Source organism: Palaemon carinicauda, chromosome 45 (genome assembly GCF_036898095.1).
Source record: "Palaemon carinicauda isolate YSFRI2023 chromosome 45, ASM3689809v2, whole genome shotgun sequence".
In the NCBI taxonomy this organism is placed as follows: Eukaryota; Metazoa; Arthropoda; class Malacostraca; order Decapoda; family Palaemonidae; genus Palaemon; species Palaemon carinicauda.
This window is the reverse complement of record NC_090769.1, coordinates 1,134,338-1,155,350: the sequence shown is the minus strand read 5'-3', so window position 1 is coordinate 1,155,350 and position 21,013 is coordinate 1,134,338. Positions and strand designations below refer to the sequence as shown.

General features: G+C 37.2%; 1 protein-coding gene across 3 annotated transcripts; it reads left to right on the top strand.

The window, feature by feature from the left end:
* The first annotated feature begins 1,434 nt into the window (after window positions 1-1,434).
* LOC137634750 (uncharacterized) lies at window positions 1,435-12,279 on the top strand. 3 transcript variants are annotated; one of them, XM_068367249.1, is made up of 3 exons: window positions 1,435-1,591; window positions 7,246-7,432; window positions 7,792-12,279. In XM_068367249.1, the coding sequence occupies exons 2-3, from the start codon at window positions 7,260-7,262 to the stop codon at window positions 8,552-8,554; spliced, it is 936 nt and encodes a 311-aa protein (XP_068223350.1). In that variant the 5' UTR covers window positions 1,435-1,591; window positions 7,246-7,259; the 3' UTR covers window positions 8,555-12,279. The 3 variants fall into 3 exon arrangements, with proteins under 3 accessions (XP_068223350.1, XP_068223351.1, XP_068223349.1); XM_068367250.1 differs by lacking the exon at window positions 1,435-1,591 and adding an exon at window positions 5,018-5,103; XM_068367248.1 differs by lacking the exon at window positions 1,435-1,591 and adding an exon at window positions 6,516-6,872.
* Window positions 12,280-21,013: the final 8,734 nt, after the last annotated feature.

The following is a 21,013-nucleotide window of genomic DNA, read 5'->3' as shown; positions in this document are numbered from 1 at the left end:
TTTCCTTTAGCCTGGGCGTCTTCATTTTTGGCAAGAATATCAAACCTTTCTCGCAGTAGTATGGCGATTTAAAATGCATGGCAAACATATACTGATATTCTCTGAATCTGTAAAATAATAATAATAATAATAATAATAATAATAATAATAATAATAATAATAATAATAATAATAATAATAATAATAATAACCTCTAGAAACTATTCCTGTTTTATTCCTGTAAGTTTTACGACCTCCGTGTTTTTATGACACCCTTCTACAGTCCCTTGACAGACAAGCAAATCAATTGGAAAACTACCTTAAGACGGTTGCCTTAAAAACATCAGTTAGAAATATTTATACCAAATTTCTTTGGGTGTATCACCACAGACCTTCAACTGCGATCAACAATTTCTGAACAATTCGTGATTTTTTCAAGAGTATTATAAGAGACGCGAAATGATAAACAACGTTTGATCTTAATGAAGGAGTTTGAGTGGAAAATCTTGTGGGGCGAGAGAACTACACGCACGCACACGTATGAATACACACACACACGCACCCTCCCTTACAGCCGGGTTCACTCTATCGGGGTTTACTCACTCTCCCACACTTACAAAAACGCACACTACCTATCACACATACTATGAAAATCTACGGGATTTACTTACGCTAAACTGTAACAATCTCTTACATATGGCTTTTGTGATTTTTTAATATCTACATTTTATGAAATTAACTACAAAAGAGATAGAGCGGCCGGCTTTCTTCGGTCGAATGAGAGTTGTTTATACAACGAAATGATTTGTTAAATGAATCATTAACTACGGAATCATAAGCTATTCTGATTTACAAATGTAACTAAATCGCGTCCAATTTAATTATGTAGAATCGCATATTTAGTCCCGGAAAAATAAGCAGCGGCAAGTGTAAATAAACATGAAAAAAATGACAAAGCGTGTGTCTAAAAACTTTGGCTAACTCTAACATCTCGTATATTGGGCAGTTTGTATTTGCTAATCAACCAGAACTATTCATTGGTCATAAATACGCATTCGTGACATCTAATGGGGATTTGTTGATCAGTGAAGCAAAACAATCTTCAACAGAACCACTTCAACCATAGGTATTCCATACACGCTTTCACTGGCTTTGTCCTTGGCGACCAGCCCCCGGTAGTGGTTGGCACCCCTGGTTAACTTCACCACTAGCTGGATGACGTAGAAAACGGAGAACAAAAGTAAAAATCCAACTAATTAAACTAACACTTTGACAATGATACTACTAAGAGAAAATGACATTCAAATTGATGATATTTGCATTTGACTAAAGTAACTGGAGAAACCCACCCTCTGTTGTTCATCGAAAAGGTTTTTAAAACACCTGAAGGCCGAAATCGAACTGGCGTGGCCGTTTTCTATGTGCTCTCTTGGTGACGTTTTGCCTGCAGCAGCTGGAGTCTCAGATGGTTCAGTTTAGATTAGGCAGCGCGTGAGAGAGGACGTGTTTTACTTTGCTCCTCTGTTAGAAAGTTTCTGTGAAAAAGAGCGACCCATTAAAACCGTTTTGACCGTGCCTAACGCAATATTCATTCTGTTCTGAGTATTATAAGGTGTGTTTTGGCGTATTTAATGTGTTTTTTGTGTATTTTATGCTGTTATAAAGTTTTTGAGTGATAGTGTCTTTGTGTGACAGATTTGTGAAGACTTCGAGGTCATTAACTAAAATTCCTCTTAATTGTTTCGATGCATAATTGAGTTATGTATGTCAAAGATAATGGTATTGAATGGAGGAAATTGCTTATTTTTTTGACCAAATGTGATTTTATTTGATTTTCATCTGAAATTGGATATTGTTAATCATAACGAGGTTGAACAGTTGCATATGTAAGTACATTTGTGAAACCCCCAACAATTTATATCTCGCACCGGATTAGGTTATATTAGCCATTATTTGACTCGTCTTTTAGTTTATTTAGAGAAATGACCATCCTTTCATACTCAAGTTTTAAGTTCCCCCTTAGCGGCAGTAAAAGTTGAGTGGGATTAACGGTTCCTAAGTAATTCGCACGGTTGGTGCTTGAGAACAATCTGATTTGAATATATGCTGTTGCAATTTTTTAAATTGTTTTTTTGAGATTCTATTTCGTTTTGGAATATCATTCTAGTATATGTAAGTGATGGAACTCTGTGATATTCGCGTAAAGTGGTATCGATTTAATTCATTGAATTTAATGCCTCAGTGAGTTTATAACGTTTAAATGTTATGATTTTTTTTTTCGTATCAGTGTCGCAACTCTACTCAACTTATTGTTTTGTGGACTTCGATAACGAAATTTTGAAAATTTCTTGAATAATCTAACCACATGGGATAATTTTTCTAAGTACATTTGTTTCATTTGTACTTGTCTGAGATGTAGCCTCCATACACTAATCATTACTAGTTAGCATTTCAAGTTTTATCCAAATCTTGGGACTTCGTGAAATATTACGAGTCTCAAAGTTTCCTAATCCCAATTAAAATTGCTAATGCAGTGAACTTTGAATTCGAATTCTATGTTATGACTTTTCGCCTTTCTGGAATATGTGACATACGTATGATTGACTGTCGATTCGTAAAATGTTCATTTGTGATCGAGGAGAGGAATTGGGCCAACGTAGGCCCCAACCTGTAATGTTGAAGAGCTTCCAAGTAGGTCGGGGAGGGCCCCTCGTGTAAATTTGGTAGGCGTGATTTTGTTTGGATAGATTTACCTATGCATTTCGGTTTTTTGAAGTTTGTGTTTTTCTTTGGGGGTGTTATGTGGACTTAGTCGTTTATCGTGGGATTCGTTGTTTAAAGTTTTTATTTGGGTTTTATAGATATATGCGAATTGGTCATTTCCTGATATCCATGCATGTGCCGTGACACTTGTTGGTAAATTTTAAAAATTTATTTTATTTTTTCTCCGTGTTGTATAAGAAATTCAATTTTTCCCTTTGCACTCGTGTTAGGGTAACTCGATATTCTTAGTTTGTTGACATGCTTGTTACTTTTACCCAATTTGATTATGAAAGACGTGGATCCATGCCATTGTTTTAGCTTGTAATTCTTCCTTCAGAAGACGTGTTATCACACGGAAGCCATTATGGATTGGGTGTTCCAAGGTTGGTGAGACAGTGTCAGTGTAAGACAAGCGATTACACTGAAGGCCAACATTGCTTCCACTACTACCACCACCTCCAGCCTCTTCCTCTAGTCTAGACCTCTCACCCACCTTGTTGAGTATTGCTCTCTCTCTCTCTCTCTCTCTCTCTCTCTCTCTCTCTCTCTCTCTCTCTCTCTCTCTCTCTCTCTCTCTCTCAGATTTTAATCGTTGATATATTTTTGTAAATGGCTCTTCTGTGATTGATTTAGGTTTTGTATCAACGTTTTTAATATGCCATAATTTCATTATAGTCTAGTATTCAATGGTTACAGTAACACCGAGTGTAAACAATCGCTATATCTTAGCAAATTAGTTCGTTTTCTTTGCTGGTGATGCAAAAAACTTTTTCACAGAAGAGCTTTAAAAGTACTGCCGCGACTATTAGGGTGTGAATAGTTATGAGAGAGATTAAAGATGCACTGAGCGAGTGCCACACAGACTGTAATGGTTGGTTCTTCCACTCGTTGTTGGAGTGTGTGTGTGGGGGGAAGACGGAGAAAGTAGTGTGGATGTCTGTTGTGTGAGTGTGACGGGCTGAGATGGGACGAAGTGGGGGAAGTAGTAGACTTCAAGTTGCTGTGGTTGATATTGTTGTTGGGTCTGTAATGAGTTTGTCCCCGATTCTTTGCGTATTATAGTATTCATTAACTGAAATGAAATGCGTACAGATTCCCGTTATTAGATTATTTTCTTTATAAAATTAATGTGCAGAAGAGTTTTAAGGAAATTTTTGGAACGATATAATCACGTTTTCATCTTGGTTACACTTGGAAGGAATTTTTGTCGAGACTATTTTTCCATCCTTGACATATTAAGATAACACCACGTGTGCAGTGTTTTGTATGCATTCTTTATAAAATTGACTTATTGATGTTAGTTGATCTTAATGAATAGAATTGTTCAATGACTCAAATACTTTTGTATTTTCATGTTTCAAACTATTGAGATGATATCAATTGATACTCGACATTTCCCGTGTCCTATGTATCAGATCATAGTCTTGCATTTAGGAACTCGTCAGGGTCAGACTGCTGAGGCACTCGAAGTCTTCTTTTACAGCTGATGAATATCCGCTTGTTCCTTCACCCAAAAGTTACATATAGCCTTCCGTCTTTCTCTTCCGCTGGGCGGCCCCTATTCTGGCTCCTCGCATCCTCCACCCCTACTTCCTCCGCCTACCGGCCTTCAGCCCCCATCTTTCCCCCCACCCTCTCCTTACTGGCCCGTCAGCGTCCCTGGCCCATGTATGTGTGCGCGTGTGAACCTGGCCTGGGTGACCCTGTCCTACTTCCTGTGTGACGTACACACGGACGCTCCTACGCTCATCTGCATTGCATTTTTCTATTTACTCACTTTTGTACCTGTAAGAGGAAATAGTAAGCAAGCAACAGTTTAACGTATGACATCTTTTTCGACCCCATTTCCGTAAATTTTTTTCGTCTTGCGTCCTTAGCAGCTGAACCCTTTGGTCACACGGTGTTTTGCGCATTGAAAAAAAAGGCCGATGTTGGAAGTTGTCGTGGGATTGGTAAATTCGGCTGTTTTGTCAAGTTTTAGTAATTTAATTGCATTGTCGGGTATGGATAGATTTTGAGAACTTCCCTTCCGTGAAAATTATATCATTATTCCATATTTGGATATTATATTAAAGACAGAATCTATTGGTGATTAAAAATGCTGTTTTGTGAAACACCCAAGTATCTTAGAAGAGTTACACATCAGTTTGTATTGTATGTTATGAAATCGGGTGGTGGAGTTTATACGGTACGACTTGTGACGCTGGGTTACCGGCAGCGTATGAACCATAGCAAAGATGGTTCCCACGTTAGTCCGGGTCGGACTCCGTTAGACACAGGAACAGAGTATTCCGACAGTTTGCTGTGACTGTGACGCATTGAACGCTAAATATTTTACTGTTGGTCATATTGCGTAACCAGGTATTTTATTATATTCTTTGGTTGATATTAGGACTTATTTGTTGTAAGCATAAATATTTTGAATTGTGATCGATTTGCAATTTATTTTGTTCCTAATTAGAACTCTTGATATTGACTCGCTATGTCTGTTCCATATTGTGGTTAGTAATCGAATAGTTCATATGATTTAATCGCATGTCGTATGGAGATGATATTATCTAGATCAATATCCATGTAAATTAGTTTTCTTGAGCGGTCTGAGAGTTAGCGATAAAGCCAGAATAACATCGGTACGACAACTTCATCACGGCACCATTCTCTTCCCCCATCTCCTATCCCTCCCGTCCCCGTACGATATGTTTTCCCACATCCCTATATGTCCCCATTTCCATTAACCGGGCTAACTTAGAAAGAGTCATGATTGTCCGGAATTTAATTTCCACAACAAAAGTATTTTATTGTAAGGTAGATAATGCATTTAATTGGAATTAAAACTAACTATCGCTCTTATTAATGACAACTTCCGCTCTCGTATATATATATATATATATATATATATATATATATATATATATATATATATATATATATATATATATATATATATATATATATATATATATATCTCCTTTGTGCGGAAGTAGTCATTATCAGGACTCGATAATCGGGAGTAGGAGCGCGTGTCGTGGTTCACCAGCTGGGCCAGTCCGTAACTTCAAGGCCGCATCATGCCTAAAGGCCGTTTGGTGGCTGTAGGAAAAGGGTGTAGGGCGGATGCGTGTTTAAGTGGGCTGATATGTTCCTAATTTGCGGGGAAAGACCATTTCGCCCCCCTGCGGAATTTTCCCAGCTTGTGAGGATGCAAGAGATTTTCCATAGTGATGCACCATATTGATCCGTTCGTGATTGGAAAAAAATGCTTTAAAACTTGCCATTCGTTTTCTCGATAGATTTTGACAATGGTTGGGGTATTTGGTGAATTCACGTATTCTAAACGTGAAGATTTTCCGGTATGAGTCAACGTTTCTAGGATAACTATCCTCTCCCTAGAAGTTCCTGAAGTTGGTGTATACGTCACGGAGATGCGAAGCGGGAATGTCCCAGAAGTAAGACGGTGTTTTCCCAGAAATGGCCTGGGTTAGTTATTCTTCTTTGAGATTCTAATGTTAAGTAATATTTTGATTATACGAATAGGTAGATTGGCATTAAAATAACCCCCCTCCCCCTGACATATCATTCTGGTATCAGACAGATATAACTGGAGTAAGACAAATCTGCGTTGTTGCGCCATGGTGTGACGTCACCTGGTAGTTGACGCGTTCGGGTGACGTCGACGTGACGTTTAGTAGGTTAGATCGTGGATTGGTCGAGGTAGAAATCGCACGCCTACTCTCAGCTGCTCGCTCCACCACTTTCGTTTCTGTGCCACACCTTTTCGTTAGCTTCTGCCCGTAGCCGGTTAGCGAGGGCGAACGGAACATTCTGGGAATCAGTAGTTGAGAAGGCGTCAAGTTGACGGTAGTGTTTCTTGGTAAAGCGCGTCACAGGCTGGCCAGGAATTGGCCGTGCACTGAGCCACTGAGAAAATTGACAACACATACCCAAGCAACAAGTGTTTGTGAGAGGACGCTCGTGGAAGAGCTCCCAGTGCCGTCTGCTGGACTTATTCACAGTAGAATCAAACTCGTCCTGCTTTGGCGGGTGTTGGAATTTTTGGATCATAGTTGGTTTTTGCTCTTGTGGAAACACCGTGGTTATACAAATCGACATGGTTACGCTTCGGGAAAGAGGTTTGTAGGAAACATTGAACGGAATTTGGACTTAGTTTTTTTTTCAATCAGTTTCTTTACTTGTGATTACTTTGTTTTTAATCTGTTTCTATCCTTGATACATCCGTTTATTTTGTAGTTGATAGAAGCGATCAAAAGACACGAACTAGTGCGAGTTAGTATACGTTGGGTAATAGGCGTTGGTGCTTTGACTTTGAAAATGTACTTACATTCATTGCAATTGTGACATGTTAGTAATCAATTAAAAGTTTATGTACATTTCCACAGAAGGAATTGAAAAGCATGAGAGTGAATGATGTATTGTGTGGTGTATTTATAAATTTTATTTGATTAGCAGGACACTGGATTTACCTCGTTCTTTGTTCCCTTGCAGGTGTGAGCCCGAGCATGGCCATTGACGCTGGTGGTGTGTGGCCCAACCCAGCTGCCCGTCGGGGCACACTCGCGACCTACAAGTTTCGTGTGCGTGAAGAACGCAAGAAGGTGATTCGTATTTCCAACGCAAAGTACCGGAAGATTGATGATCATGAAAGTGGTCTAAGGCGATTTGTGCTGATCAGGTAAGGACATTTGAAGACATTTGTGTAACCTTAGTTTTATATATTGGCTCAGTAATTGTGTATTTGTTCCTGATTGTGATCAGGAACATAGGCTTTTATATCACTCACACATTTTGGGGGAATTGGTAAAATAGGAATCTAGTAATTTCTTCCTTTGTTTTTTCTTTTTTTTTTTTTAGATATTTTAAATATTTAATCATGGACCCAGTTACAATTGATCAATATTTTAGAAAAGTAGTTGATAATTTACGTTTATGATTTTCTTTAGGGGGGGGGGTTAGTATTTAGTGTTAGTGTTGCTGTATTTTAATTATTTTGACTTTATGCCAAATCTTAACTCTGTATTTCCTCCTTTGTAGGAACACACTGAGACGCCTGCAGCGCGAAGCAAGGGAGGAGAAGTTGGCTCGGCACCGTGCCCTGGCTGCTAATGTGTCGCCTTCTTACCTGTCGGCCTCCCGACCCCGCTCTCCCTCCCCTCCTTGTGACATGCAAGTGTCCGATGTCCTCAGCGTTTACGGCCAGCCAACTCCCACCCCCATCTCTGCCTTGGACGAGGACGACCCCATGCCCCCACCCAAGAGGCCTAGGCTCTTCCTCGACGATGACAAGGAGAACGACGGCATGTCCTGTGAATCTCGCCTTGAGTGTGATCTGGAACGCAAGGATGACTCGAGGATGATCGTGGACGACACCCAGGAAATCCTTCGGGACCTTTATGAAACCTATACCGGCGAGTCTTTGAGCCAAATCACCACCACATCCTCCAGACCGGGAACTCCCACTCCCCCTCGTCCTGACACCCCCTACACTGGCTCGTACTCTTGCACTCTGCCCTCCACGACGCCCTCGCTAGCTCCCACAAACACCAACAGCAGCAGCAGCAGTAGTAGTAGTTGTAGTAACAGCAGTAACGGATTTAATAATAGCAGCAGTATGAACACCACCTCTGGCAGCATAAGCAGCGGGACCAGCAGCGGGAGCACGACCCTCAGTAGCTACCACGACTGGTCACGACCCCACCAGCAGCAGCAGCAATATGCTTGTGGACACGCCTCCCTCCTGGGCAACGACCTGCAGTCCGTAGTATTCCATAGCCTAATCGCATCCTTGGAGTCGTAACGCGAAAATGAAGCTGTTGGCCGTGAATGACTCTCGCTCCAGCAGCATCAGCAGGAGTAGACGAAGCAGCTGTCTTGTTCTTAATTTTTTCCTCCCGAAGAAACGAATAACAACGGCTGCTGTCTCCTTTGCCATGCCAAAGAGGTGCGATCTTCGTGGCCGTCGGGTGGATCACGCCCAAGGGCGTTTGCCTGCCCCCCCGGCCGCATGATTTCATCGAGTGTTCCCATCTGTGATCGATTTGAATATTAATATTATTAAAAAAAAGCCACGCAACCCTCATTCTCCAGTAGTGCCTGTGTACCTGTCTCGTGATGGTATACCGCCCTTTGCCTTGTGATGAGATGATGATGTTGACTCTCGTGGGGTGTGAAGAAGACTGACCGGAGTGATAACAGCGTTCCCGGCTTTCAGTCAAAAGTTGATTCTGAAGATGATTCATCAGTCGCCTCCCGACTTTTGAGACAAAAAATTGTTTACTATTTTTTCCATTCACGTAATGTCGCCTGGGTGCTATGAATCTATCTTAGGACGAGAGCAACAGTTGTACCGTCATTTGAAATTATATATATTTGTTTTACTTTTCAAAAATAATTTTTTGAAAAAAAATTACTCGAGGAAGGGTTATGCTGTGGAACATGTATAAAAAAAATATAGGCTGTAATAAATCATAATACATCTATTCATCTCTCATCGTGTAATATATTCTCATATCCATCATCATTGTCAATCGCGTTCATTATCACCACTGTTCATTGAACTTTCATTATAGCATTCATCAATTATTCCTGTTCATGGTCGCCACAGCTATTATATAATTGGTTTGTCTTCTTGTCCTTGTTGGTTGTGTTTTGGTCTCTCTCTCTCTCTCTCTCTCTCTCTCTCTCTCTCTCTCTCTCTCTCTCTCTCTCTCTCGTGTACCTTTTATTGTATAATTTGATCTCTCAAACCCTCTTACATTATACTTCATTGAACTATTAGATGAATGCTCAGTTTTCAATTGTTTCCAGTTCCTCTTATGGGATTAATGAACACGAACGTGTAAACTTTGCCAAATTTTCTTGTTGATCAATATTATTTTTCCATCTTTACATCTGTTTATTCTTGCGTGGTGATGGGCATCTTGGCCAAAAGTATCTTGTTTACAAATCCATGGACTGATTACAACCGTGGAAGTATTATTCTTGTTAGGTTTGGCGACGTAAGTAGTTTCATTATGATTTTTTGGTGTGTTGGGCATTTTCTCTAAGTGTTTTATTTTTTATTTTTTAGAACTAACAGGCATTTGTGGTTCTAGTCTTTGATTCTCTCCCATTTGCAATTCTCTTTTGCCTTTGGTGTTTGCAGACTTTTGAGGAAATTCTCAAAAAAAAAGGGTTAAGACGAGGCGACAATTCAGTTGTGATTAGTCTTGTGTTTTTTTCCATACCTATTAGTCAGTTTATTGTTGGGTGCTGTGTTTGTTTTGTATGTATACTAGTGCTGGAAAGTGAAGTTTTACTTTAAAAAAAATAGTTGTGCTAAGTAATTTTGTTATCAATTGTATTCTTTCCCATTGTTATTGCCTTGCATTTACCATGATTTTCGGTAATAGGTCTCCATGATGAAAGGTTAATTCTATTCATAATTTGACCACGTGCTGGTTTCTGTTGTGTATGAATATTCTCTGCTTTTAATCAATGTCGAATTGACTAGATGGTGCTAATTCATGGTCTGCAAATTCATCACCATAAAAAAAGATAAGAAAAATACTGTGTCCTCAGTTTTGTCTTAAAACTTAGACTTTTTGAGTTGTGGCGATGTTATTTTCACTCTTTCTTCCATTCCCCCATTCTAAAGTTCCATCTTTTTCATCGCATAAATAATTATAGACTTAATTTTACAGTTTTGTATATTGTACAAATATATAATGTAAATTGTTAATGATTAAGATAGCTTTGTATTTAGTTTGTAAAACACACAACTGTATGTACTTCGCCACATGAAGTGGAGAAGCTTATGGAGAGAAACAGATGAGTAGTTTGTATTATAATGATTGCTTTAGATAAAGTTTTGAGTTCACAGCTGTTGCTGTTGAACGGGTGCCGCTGTATAGACATTTTTTATGATTAATATTAAAAGAAGACATGTATAATACTTGAACACTGTTACATAGTAGAGAGGTTGTATTATTTATTCTGAGTTCATAATGCTGTATACAAAACGTAAAAAATGCCCACAATTGTATCGTGTGACGGGAAGCAAATTGGCATCTCAGCGGTTGATATGAAGTCATCACTTTGCTGGATGACGTCATTGGTATCCTGGAGGTAGGGTGATTGTTACCCATCCTCGTAAATCATGCTCAAAAGGAAATTTTTAGTTTACATTGTTTCTAGATATGATTCTAGCGAGTTGCCCCCAAATGTTTATTTTTGTATAATGATTCTCGTTGAATTAAACCACCACATTCATTTACGGCCATTACGTCATTACGTGATCTTAATAATGAATGGCATTACGTCATTAATTATGTGATCTTGATAATGAATGGCAGCTGCTGAGTATTGCCCTTAGATCTCTCGTGTCAAGCGGCTACGTCACAAAAGATGTGTTTTTAGAATGACATTCGCTGGCAGGTGATTTTGATGTAAATTCAGAATTGGATTGTTAAGTATGATCACTTCAAAATAATGTTGGCTAATATTGTCATTATTACAAGTATTCTCGTAATTCAGTTGCCAGTCGCCTGTCACATCTGATGACACAAAGTACGTGTACAGTCACTATGATGATGATGATTCCAATGCCAAGAGTAATAATATTGGTTGTTCCCTGAAGGCTTCACAACTTGTTATGTTGTGAAGTCTTTTGGTTATTAATTTCTTACTCAAGTTTGGTTCATTTTTTGTTGTCTTCCGTTTATGTTTTGTCAATGTAGGCATGGTTTATATATATTATTTTTCTCAAAGCGATTGTGTTTTGCAGAGTAATTATATTATTTTTTTTCTTTGTACTAAGAGGAAATTTTTTCTTGAGGCCAATGCTCTTAAATCACTACACAAATTGTCATCTCTCTTTACTGTTGCAAATTCAACCCGGACTGAAATGTACAAAACTAAGACACAAACCACTATGCCAAGGGCACTGGGGCTAACCGACCTAGTGACCCTCTGTGGTAAGGGTCGGTTTGCATTAACATGGTATGTAACCCATTTACCCGTGACGGCCAGAGGCCTCTGTACTAGTGGCCATGTTAGGTAAAAGTGGCCGCTTATGTCCACGGCTCCATTTAATTCAAGGCAAATTGCAAATATGTTTCAGATTTGTTTATACGAAGTTTCTGTTATTGGCATTTAATTGTTATAAATGATTGCATTTTTGAAAGTATATAAAAAGGTAATGGACCGTACAATTAATGCAGATACCTTTTTTTTTTATATTGTCATTGATTTGGACACGAAATTTGTTTCTTTAACTATTTTTTTCTCTAGTTAGTGTTGATACCAACCAACCGTACTGACATGTTTATATTACTAGAAAGTTACGCATTGTTTTTTTCAGAAAAGTAAGTAGTTAATATTTACGCTGCGTAACTCGTATGAATTTAGGTAGTGTTCAGGATAAGAGATGACATTAATTAAAAGAGGAATTTTTCCCTGCCAAACACGATGGTCAAATGATAATGAAACTTGTTATTATTACATTGTATTTTGTGAGTTTTCCAAATATAAATATGAAAACGAGCTTAATTCTTTAATTAATCCTTTTTTTCCTCATGTTTATGTACATGTAAGTAATGCATAATGATATTAGATTGAAAAGTAATATTTACCAGATTGAAAAATGATTATATAGACGCAAGATCCAGGTCTATGTTGAAAATAAACATTGGAATGGATGGAAACATCCAAAGTAAAATAAAAGGTAAAATATCCAGTTGCATTATGAATGTCACATTTTCATGGTTATTGAAATATAATTGCCATGCAATTAACATAACTAATGATATGGCTAACATCCAATGGTGAAATAATTCACATTAAAAAAAATTTAATATCAAAAGGCAAAAAAAAGGAAATCTGATATGTAGGTTGCCAAATACCTAAAAGATGACAGCTTTAAAAAAAAAATAGAAATCGTTATGGATCAGATATGATGATGGAATAAGAAAAGTGGTTAATTTATTCTAAGACAATCTTCAACATCAGATATCAATAGTAGCCAATGTAGAATGGAAAGGAGCGCATAAGATGAGAAAGTTCTTCAAGAAAATACTTTATACAAATCGACAAACTAAAAAGGAAAACCCCAAACCTCTCAAGTTAAAATGTTTACAAAAATGAATCTTTGAGTAAGAAACCACAAGAAGAATACTGAAAAAAATAAGTTTCAGATTTCAAATTGAAATTATTATAAATTCCGGATCTCGTTTTGATTTCTAAACGGAAAATTAAGTTTCAGATTTCAAAATTGAAATGATTATAAATAATGGATTTCGTTTTAATTTCTAAACGGAGTTGGTAAGATATATAATATAGACATTGCACTGAAGTCTCCCTGGTTGGCCATATGGCTCAAATTCCATAAATCCAAATCTCTCGAAAGTCTCATAGTTTTTGCTCTACATCTACAAAAGTTAATTGGTAACCTTACAAACTACATAAACGGTGCTTGCAAGTTTTATTGTAATTCCCCATACACTACAGCTCAAGTGATTAATAACCAATATTTTCCTCTTGAGATATTCTGTCACATACGCATTGAGGCTTACTTAAAACAATGCGTCAGCTGATATGATTTTGATATATGAAGTCAATAACACACACACACACTCTCTCTCTCTCTCTCTCTCTCTCTCTCTCTCTCTCTCAGTCACATACGACTGAGGCTTACTTGGTTAAGATTGTGGTAACAATTATTTTCAGATTATATGAAATCAATAACTGAGTCTCTCTCTCTCTCTCTCTCTCTCTCTCTCTCTCTCTCTCTCTCTCTCTCTCAATATGACTGAGATCATTAAGATAATACTTTCACAAAGTCTTTTAATATATAGTTCTAACGCCCCTGGCTAAAAGTTGCTTGTTTTGTTTACATAACCTCATCACTAAATAACATAAGTCAGAGGCTTGTTCATTCACTACCCTGACTCATCTTCATTTCTGTGATGACTTGAGAAGCTGTTTTCCGGTGTTTGGTGTTTTAAACGGCCTCATAACCTTCCTTATCAAGGGACTTTGTTATTGAATAACATCATAAATACATCTGATACCTCTTTCTCTGTCTTTCTTCTCATTTAGTATAGGAAAAGAGCTATTTAATGAGACATGTTAAATCAATTCCAGAAAACTATGAGGAAGACTTATATATACTCCAGTATTCCTTATTTTGTCTATTTATTCCCCAAAGTCAGAATAAACTCCTGACTACACACAAGAACAGCTATATGTATCGCTAAAAGTAAGATGAAGAGACAAATGATCGCTATAACCAATCACTTGCGCAAGGCAGAAGATTTTAAATCTAAGATGTGCCGTGCATATCCTTCAGCGAAGCAAACCAGATACATAAGCATCCTGTTGGATGTCGTGACGTCACCGAAGGGCTTTTCTTGCAGGCGCAAAGTTGCCATCAGTTACCGGTGGCGACTGAAAACCAGTGTAATCTCCCTGATGATAGAACAAGGAACACAAATGTTGGTTTTCGCAGTTTGTCATGCTTCGTGGAAGCGTTTCTTTGACGATCATTCTCAGCCGATTACTGGTTTAGTTTACGCAATGTTATTGACGCAAATTCTTCTTCGGGTTTTACGGTTTCTGGACACTGGCTCATTTAACTTTACGTGGGAATACCCCGGGGACCGGAATCACATCAATTGTGTGATTTTTTCCCTCCTAAAATTTTATGAACAAGTTTGGATGAAAATAGATGAGTTATAATTCAAGTGAGATGGTAACTTTTGTTTTTATATATTCGCCTCAAATGATTTGATCTTTAAAAGTTAAAAAAAAAATGTAATTTAATTTGAACTAAAAGCACCCAACCAAATCAAGAAGAAACCCCAACAAGCTATCATGCTATCATTGAGAGAGAGAGAGAGAGAGAGAGAGAGAGAGAGAGAGAGAGAGAGAGAGAGAGAGAGAGAGAGAGAGAGAGAGAGAGCAGTTTTTAAAGCATTTCTCAAGATTCATCATTTGATTGTCCTTCCATCCTTGAGACTCTGAAGGTACATTAATTATCTAAGTCTCCAAGGACTAGTACAACCAAGCAATGATTGCGAACTATCTAAGCAAACAACCAGTCAAGTATCCAGACATAATAAATGCTCATCAACACGGTTGTTAAGGTACCACTGCTGGCATAAGGCCAGCAGTGTATTCAGACGGACATATCGTCAAGAGGAGGAAAGGAACCAGTTCATTTTCGAACTCGAATTGCCATAATTACTTTGAAAAGAAGAGCAATGATTGTACCTGAATATTCATTTTGTAAGTATTTTGACAATGCGAAGAACTAGAAGTTTCTGAAGGTCATTCCTTACGAACTGAATTGAAATCTATTTAGTTAATGTGATCATTGATGTGACTTACAGTAACAACATATCGTGAAGAGGAGGAAAGCAACCAGTTGATTTCCAAACTCGAATTTCCATAATTGCTTTGAAAAGAATGGCAAGGATTGTACCTGAATATTCATTTGTAAGTATTTTGGCTAGAAGTAGAAGTTTCTGAAGGTTATTCCTTACGAACTGAATTGAAATCTATTTAGTTAATGTAATCATTGATGTGCCTTACGGTAACAACGTGCAATACCTCCATAACAACGGTAGTAGTAACGGTAATAGTGTAGAGCGTAATAGTCGTAGCAATGGTAATCGTAATAGTCTTATTTGCTTCATAGATACCCTGAACAGTATGACGTAATAGGAAATGGTTTCTCAAGATCTTGTTCTCTTGTGCGTAATCATCATCCGGTTGTCTTTTTACCTTTAATTTAAAGTATATGTCTGCAAGGATACGACTTATGGTGAGAAACATACACATACGCACACACACACACACTCATTCACTCTTTCCTTGGTGGTGCTGGAAGCTAAATACTTCCTTCCTCTTATGAGCGAACATATTCGTATGTAAGATAATACACACATGGCAGTCACGATTTGTTCTCATAAGTATGAACAGGCAATATGGAAAGGAAATGATAGATGGAATAGGATAGCTAATCTTAAGGTTTACGAGCTCTTATTTTTACAGACATACGTCTACTTATACAATAAACAGACGCATTTAGACTCTCTCTCTCTCTCCTCCTCTCTCCTCTCTCTCTCTCTCTCTCTCTCTCTCTCTCTCTCTCTCTCTCTCTCTCTCTTATACAAAAACAGACCTGTTTTAGTTGCTACGTTTTGTCAACGCATTTAGACACTCTCTCTCTCTCTCTCTCTCTCTCTCTCTCTCTCTCTCTCTCTCTCTCTCTCTAAAATCGTGAAATCAAGCCGTGGTTAAAAATTAGACGTGAAGAGAATTTATGAAAGAGCAATATGCCAACATAAACAAACACTGAATTTGGTGAGAGAGGAAGGGCTGTTGTAAGGTTTCTCTCTCTTCAAGAGAGAGAGAGAGAGAGAGAGAGAGAGAGAGAGAGAGGGGCGAACGTTCATAGCGTAGGAAGCAATAGGTTATAGACGCTCATGAAAAATAGATAAAAATAACAGCAATTTTGAAATGATTCGTTGCGTTTATCTAAACTTCCAATCTGATTTTACGCTCTAGAATGTTGTCAGGTTACAGCCATTTTAGCATCACAAAATTTGGGTTTATATAAAGACTTTTGTTCGTTTCAGTAAATCAAATCAAGAAACGAAGAACACGGATTTCCACATTTGACAAAGAAATTAACCCTTGTAGGAAAATGTGGAGAAATATAAAATGACTCTACGGAGTCTTCACACCAATGTTGACAGAATAACTTTACCCGGAAATCCCGAGGCTGAATGTGTTAATAAAGAACTCCACTGCGTAGGCAGCGATTGATAGCAATAATAGAACAAATTCTCAATATAGATTGTATCAGTTCTATTCAACTTTAATTATTGCTTACACACAGACACACACACATTTCGCAACTCTTATAATGTCCCATCCATTGAACAGTATTCATATTTTGTATGTATTAATGGATAACGTAAAGGAAAAAAATTAAGACATCCGTTGACTTGAATGAATTGAACGAACATGCATAAAGTTATTCATGAAATCTAGCTAATAAGGCACCCGTCGAGTATTCCATTTCAAGAATACTTATCTTAATCATTTCTATCTTAGTTTTGATAAATAAAACGACAGCAGTGCAGACGTCTAGTGATTAAATAAGCACATTAACGCAGCCCACGGAATATCCTTTACCCCTGACTCATGGAGTGACGCTCCTTTCCTACGAGGAACGAATCCTTACTATGCATCGTCCTCAGTGGCATTGGGAAGTTCCTTTATCACGTACAATGATACGTTTCGCCACGTTTAAACGCTTGATAGGCGACATCCCGGACAAGGATCTAAGTGAACGTTTGTGTTGAAAAGTAGGAAAATAGTGAGGGTACAGTGAAAGGAACAAAGAGGAATATAATGGAGTGGTCAGAAGAAGGAAAAGGTAATTGTAAATCAGACGAAGGGTGTGATTATATTTGTATTATTAACTGAAAAATAATGCTTCATGTTAAAATTTTGATTTGTGCTATTTTTCGCGAGGGAATTCAGTTGAGAGAGAGAGAGAGAGAGAGAGAGAGAGAGAGAGAGAGAGAGAGAGAGAGAGAGAGATGTTAAGAGTATGATCTCATGTTTACCCTAACTATTGATATGGTACATATGTACGTGTACACGATAGTTGAAAATCAATAAAATAGAGGGCGCTGTAGTACGATCCAACTTCTTAAGTACTAAATTGCGTATCTTTGTAGAAGGTTCGAGGTGATGTAATAAGTCTCTTTGTGGAGGGTATCGCCGTATGTCTCGTTAAGTACCAGTCAAAGTGTGTTTTACCGCCCTGCTATTATTATTTACCACAGTCATAGATAGAAACAAAACAAGAGCGATGTCTGTATCAAATATCACATGAACAAATGTGCTCTGATTACTCTGGATGATGTATATGTATGTGTAGATCGGATATAATGTCAAGCAGGCAACCGATTTCAGAAACAAAAGTCAGTATGTATCTTAAAGACGACGGAGGAACAATAAAACAAACATAATAATGTCCATTAGATGATTTCAATGTTCTGGGATTTTGATTAGTATCGATGGTGTTCTCTTGCTTGAGGGTATACTCGGGCACACTATCTAATTTTTTTTTCTCTTGTTTTGTAAAAGTTTTTATGGTTAGTATAGTAAATATTCATTTTAATGTTATTACTGTTCTTCAAATATTCTAACTTTTCCCTTTCTCACTGGGTTATTTTCCCTGTTGGGGCCCCTGGGCTTATAGCATCCTGCTTTTCCAACTTGGGTTGTAGCTTAGCAAGTAATGATAATAATAATAATAATAATAACTGATAATAGTAATGCTAATGATAGTAATTTTAAGATAGCAACATAAACATCACCATTGGAGGGTCATGTGACTTCTTTTCAAACTAGAAATTGAAAGTTTGCTAGGTGCACCTTTTCGATGCTGCCAGTTGGTACACCTATAAAAAACACTTACGGATCATACCACTTGGTTCTCAGGTAAGGTGTGCTTCACAGTGCCAAGTTATCGTTCCTCCTAACACACCTGCAATTGCAGAGCATCAAGGTCGGTCTCTCTCTCTCTCTCTCTCTCTCTCTCTCTCTCTCTCTCTCTCTCTCTCCACACAGTATAGTTCATCATTTTATAGTTTCTCAGCAGGTGAGTGATGCTTTTTTTTTTTTTTTTTTTTTTTTTTTTAAAACACGGGACAATATATAGTACCATGATACATATACAACGTTCTATGTCTTCTTTTCTACCCCAGAATAATATTTACAGATTATTTTTTTCAATAATTTTTAATCCTTTTTTTTAAAGCTTTCCATATGATCGATGCTATGATTCATTCTAATTCATCCTTCCCCTTAGGTTAAGGCCTTTGGGTTATTTCCATTACCTACCTTTCTAATACCTTCTTTTTCTTTTTACCTAATTTGAGTTTAAGATGACCTCCTTAATTACCACGCTAGTTATACAGAATTATAAATAACTTGTATTACAAAAACTTGGTAGACCATTATCTGGGAAGATATGTTTCCTCAAAATGGAATCCCAGTTTGTAATAGGAAGAGAAAATAGGAAGAAAATTAGGAGAGAGAAAGATTTCCATGTATAAACAGAAACATTGGCTAGCATTGCACTGGAAATAGAAGCAGACTATACTTAATCTTATGAATACTAGAACTAATAAAAACACCATAACAAAAGGATACAAATTGGTACTCTGCAAATTGACAAAGTGGTACTTCAAGAAAGAAACAATATAATGATGATCAACTGTGCGAATACTCGCACTAATTGATGGGAAACCAAATCGAACCTGGTTAATATACGTGTTGTATTAAAATACACATCACGGAAAACCTTTTCGATAATAGCCTAATTACCTCTTAAGTTAATTGAGGGATAAAGCGATTTGCAGGTTCATAGTCTACAGGTTAATCCTGTTTACAAGATATAGATACAGAAAACAGCTCTCTTGAAAGTGTAAAGGCATCCAAATGTCTAATAGTACACAACCCTAAAGCATTCGTAACTCAACATCGAAGATATTCGCTTCATTGTTATGACAAACACTGACCTCGGAGGCATTTCCCTTTCTGAGCCTTCGTCAGGAGATAAAGCTGACAAATGGCTGAGCTTAACAGGTGAGAAATCTATTTGCACGAAACGAAAGTCCTTCGTTACATGAAATGAACGATTCTCGCGACGTCGAGATTTAAGATGACGAACTGCGTCCTGTGCAAATGGCAATTGTCATTGAACGGGATCTACCATGTAAGATTCCACCATTACACAGTATTAGAAGTAGAAATTTTAATTACCAAGTAATTTGCATATATATATATATATATATATATATATATATATATATATATATATATATATATATATATATATATATATTATATATGATATATTATACATACACACACACACACACACACACACATATATATATATATATATATATATATATATATATATATATATATGTGTGTGTGTGTGTGTGTATGTATGTGTGTGTTTGTGTTTGTTTGTCTGTGTGTGTGTAAATTTTCAAACCTAACTCATTTTCTAACTTCATTCATCAGTGGGTAGCTAACCCTAGGAAAACTAACTTGCTCTTTGGTTGGTCCTATCCTGTACTTGTTTGAATATTGAAAATGATAGTATATATTATGCAATTCTATTATGATTTTTATTGCAACTAATAATCATAATTATGAAACCAAAGATGAAATTTTAATAACCTTCGTTATTTGTACTCTACTAACAAGCATTGCTGAGGCAATCGCTGCCATTTAAAAGATATTGAGTATAAACAATTCTTACACAGAACGCAACCAGACTCATGTGAAGGAACAAAAGAAATCTGCCTTCTTTTATGTTTCAAATATTCTTTTTCACTTTTAATTGCGAAAAAAATAATTTCTTTCCTCTCTTATTAAAGGCTTGCTAACAGTTGCATCATTAAACAAAATTATAGACTCGAATTTGAATCTTCAGAAAATATAAAAAAAGAAGAAAAAGAAAACGCTAAATAAATCAAACTTTTCAAGTATAATGTGTCAACCGCCAAGGGAACAAGACCGTAAGCCACTTGCAGTCATATTTCCTCGGCTCTTAAGGCCAGAGACCATAAGAATGAAAGTCGCTCGGCCGGAGTTGACATGCGCTTCTGAAAGTGGTACAACCCTTCAGAACATTTAAGGCCTATATTTGCAATTGATTTTCCACTGCCTTCTGAACGACTGTTGGTGTGTGTGTGTCTCTTTCTCTCTCTCTCTCATTACACAGATGCAGAACCGAAACGTTGCTTGCAAAAGTAAAATGAAGGAAAGCGAAATTGTTTTGAATAACGAATAAGATGAAGAACGTTTGAGTTAGCGGGGTTTGGAACGAGACAGCTCCGAGTAAAGCTCACAACTACCTCTTGCAGTTTGCTTGACTTGCATGCTTGCTCTTCTTGGATGAATGAATGCATGATTAATACACACACACACACGCACACACATTATATATATATATATATATATATATATATATATATATATATATATATATATATATATATATATATATATATATATATATATAGTGTGTGTGTGTGTGTGTGTGCTTATGTGTGACCTGTACAATTTATATCTTACATTCTTGATCTTCCTCTGCTTAAAGAAAGTAAAGCATATTAGGCAATTCACTTTCCCAGATAGTTATTGGAAGAACTTTCCATATTGATCTTTCAGTAAA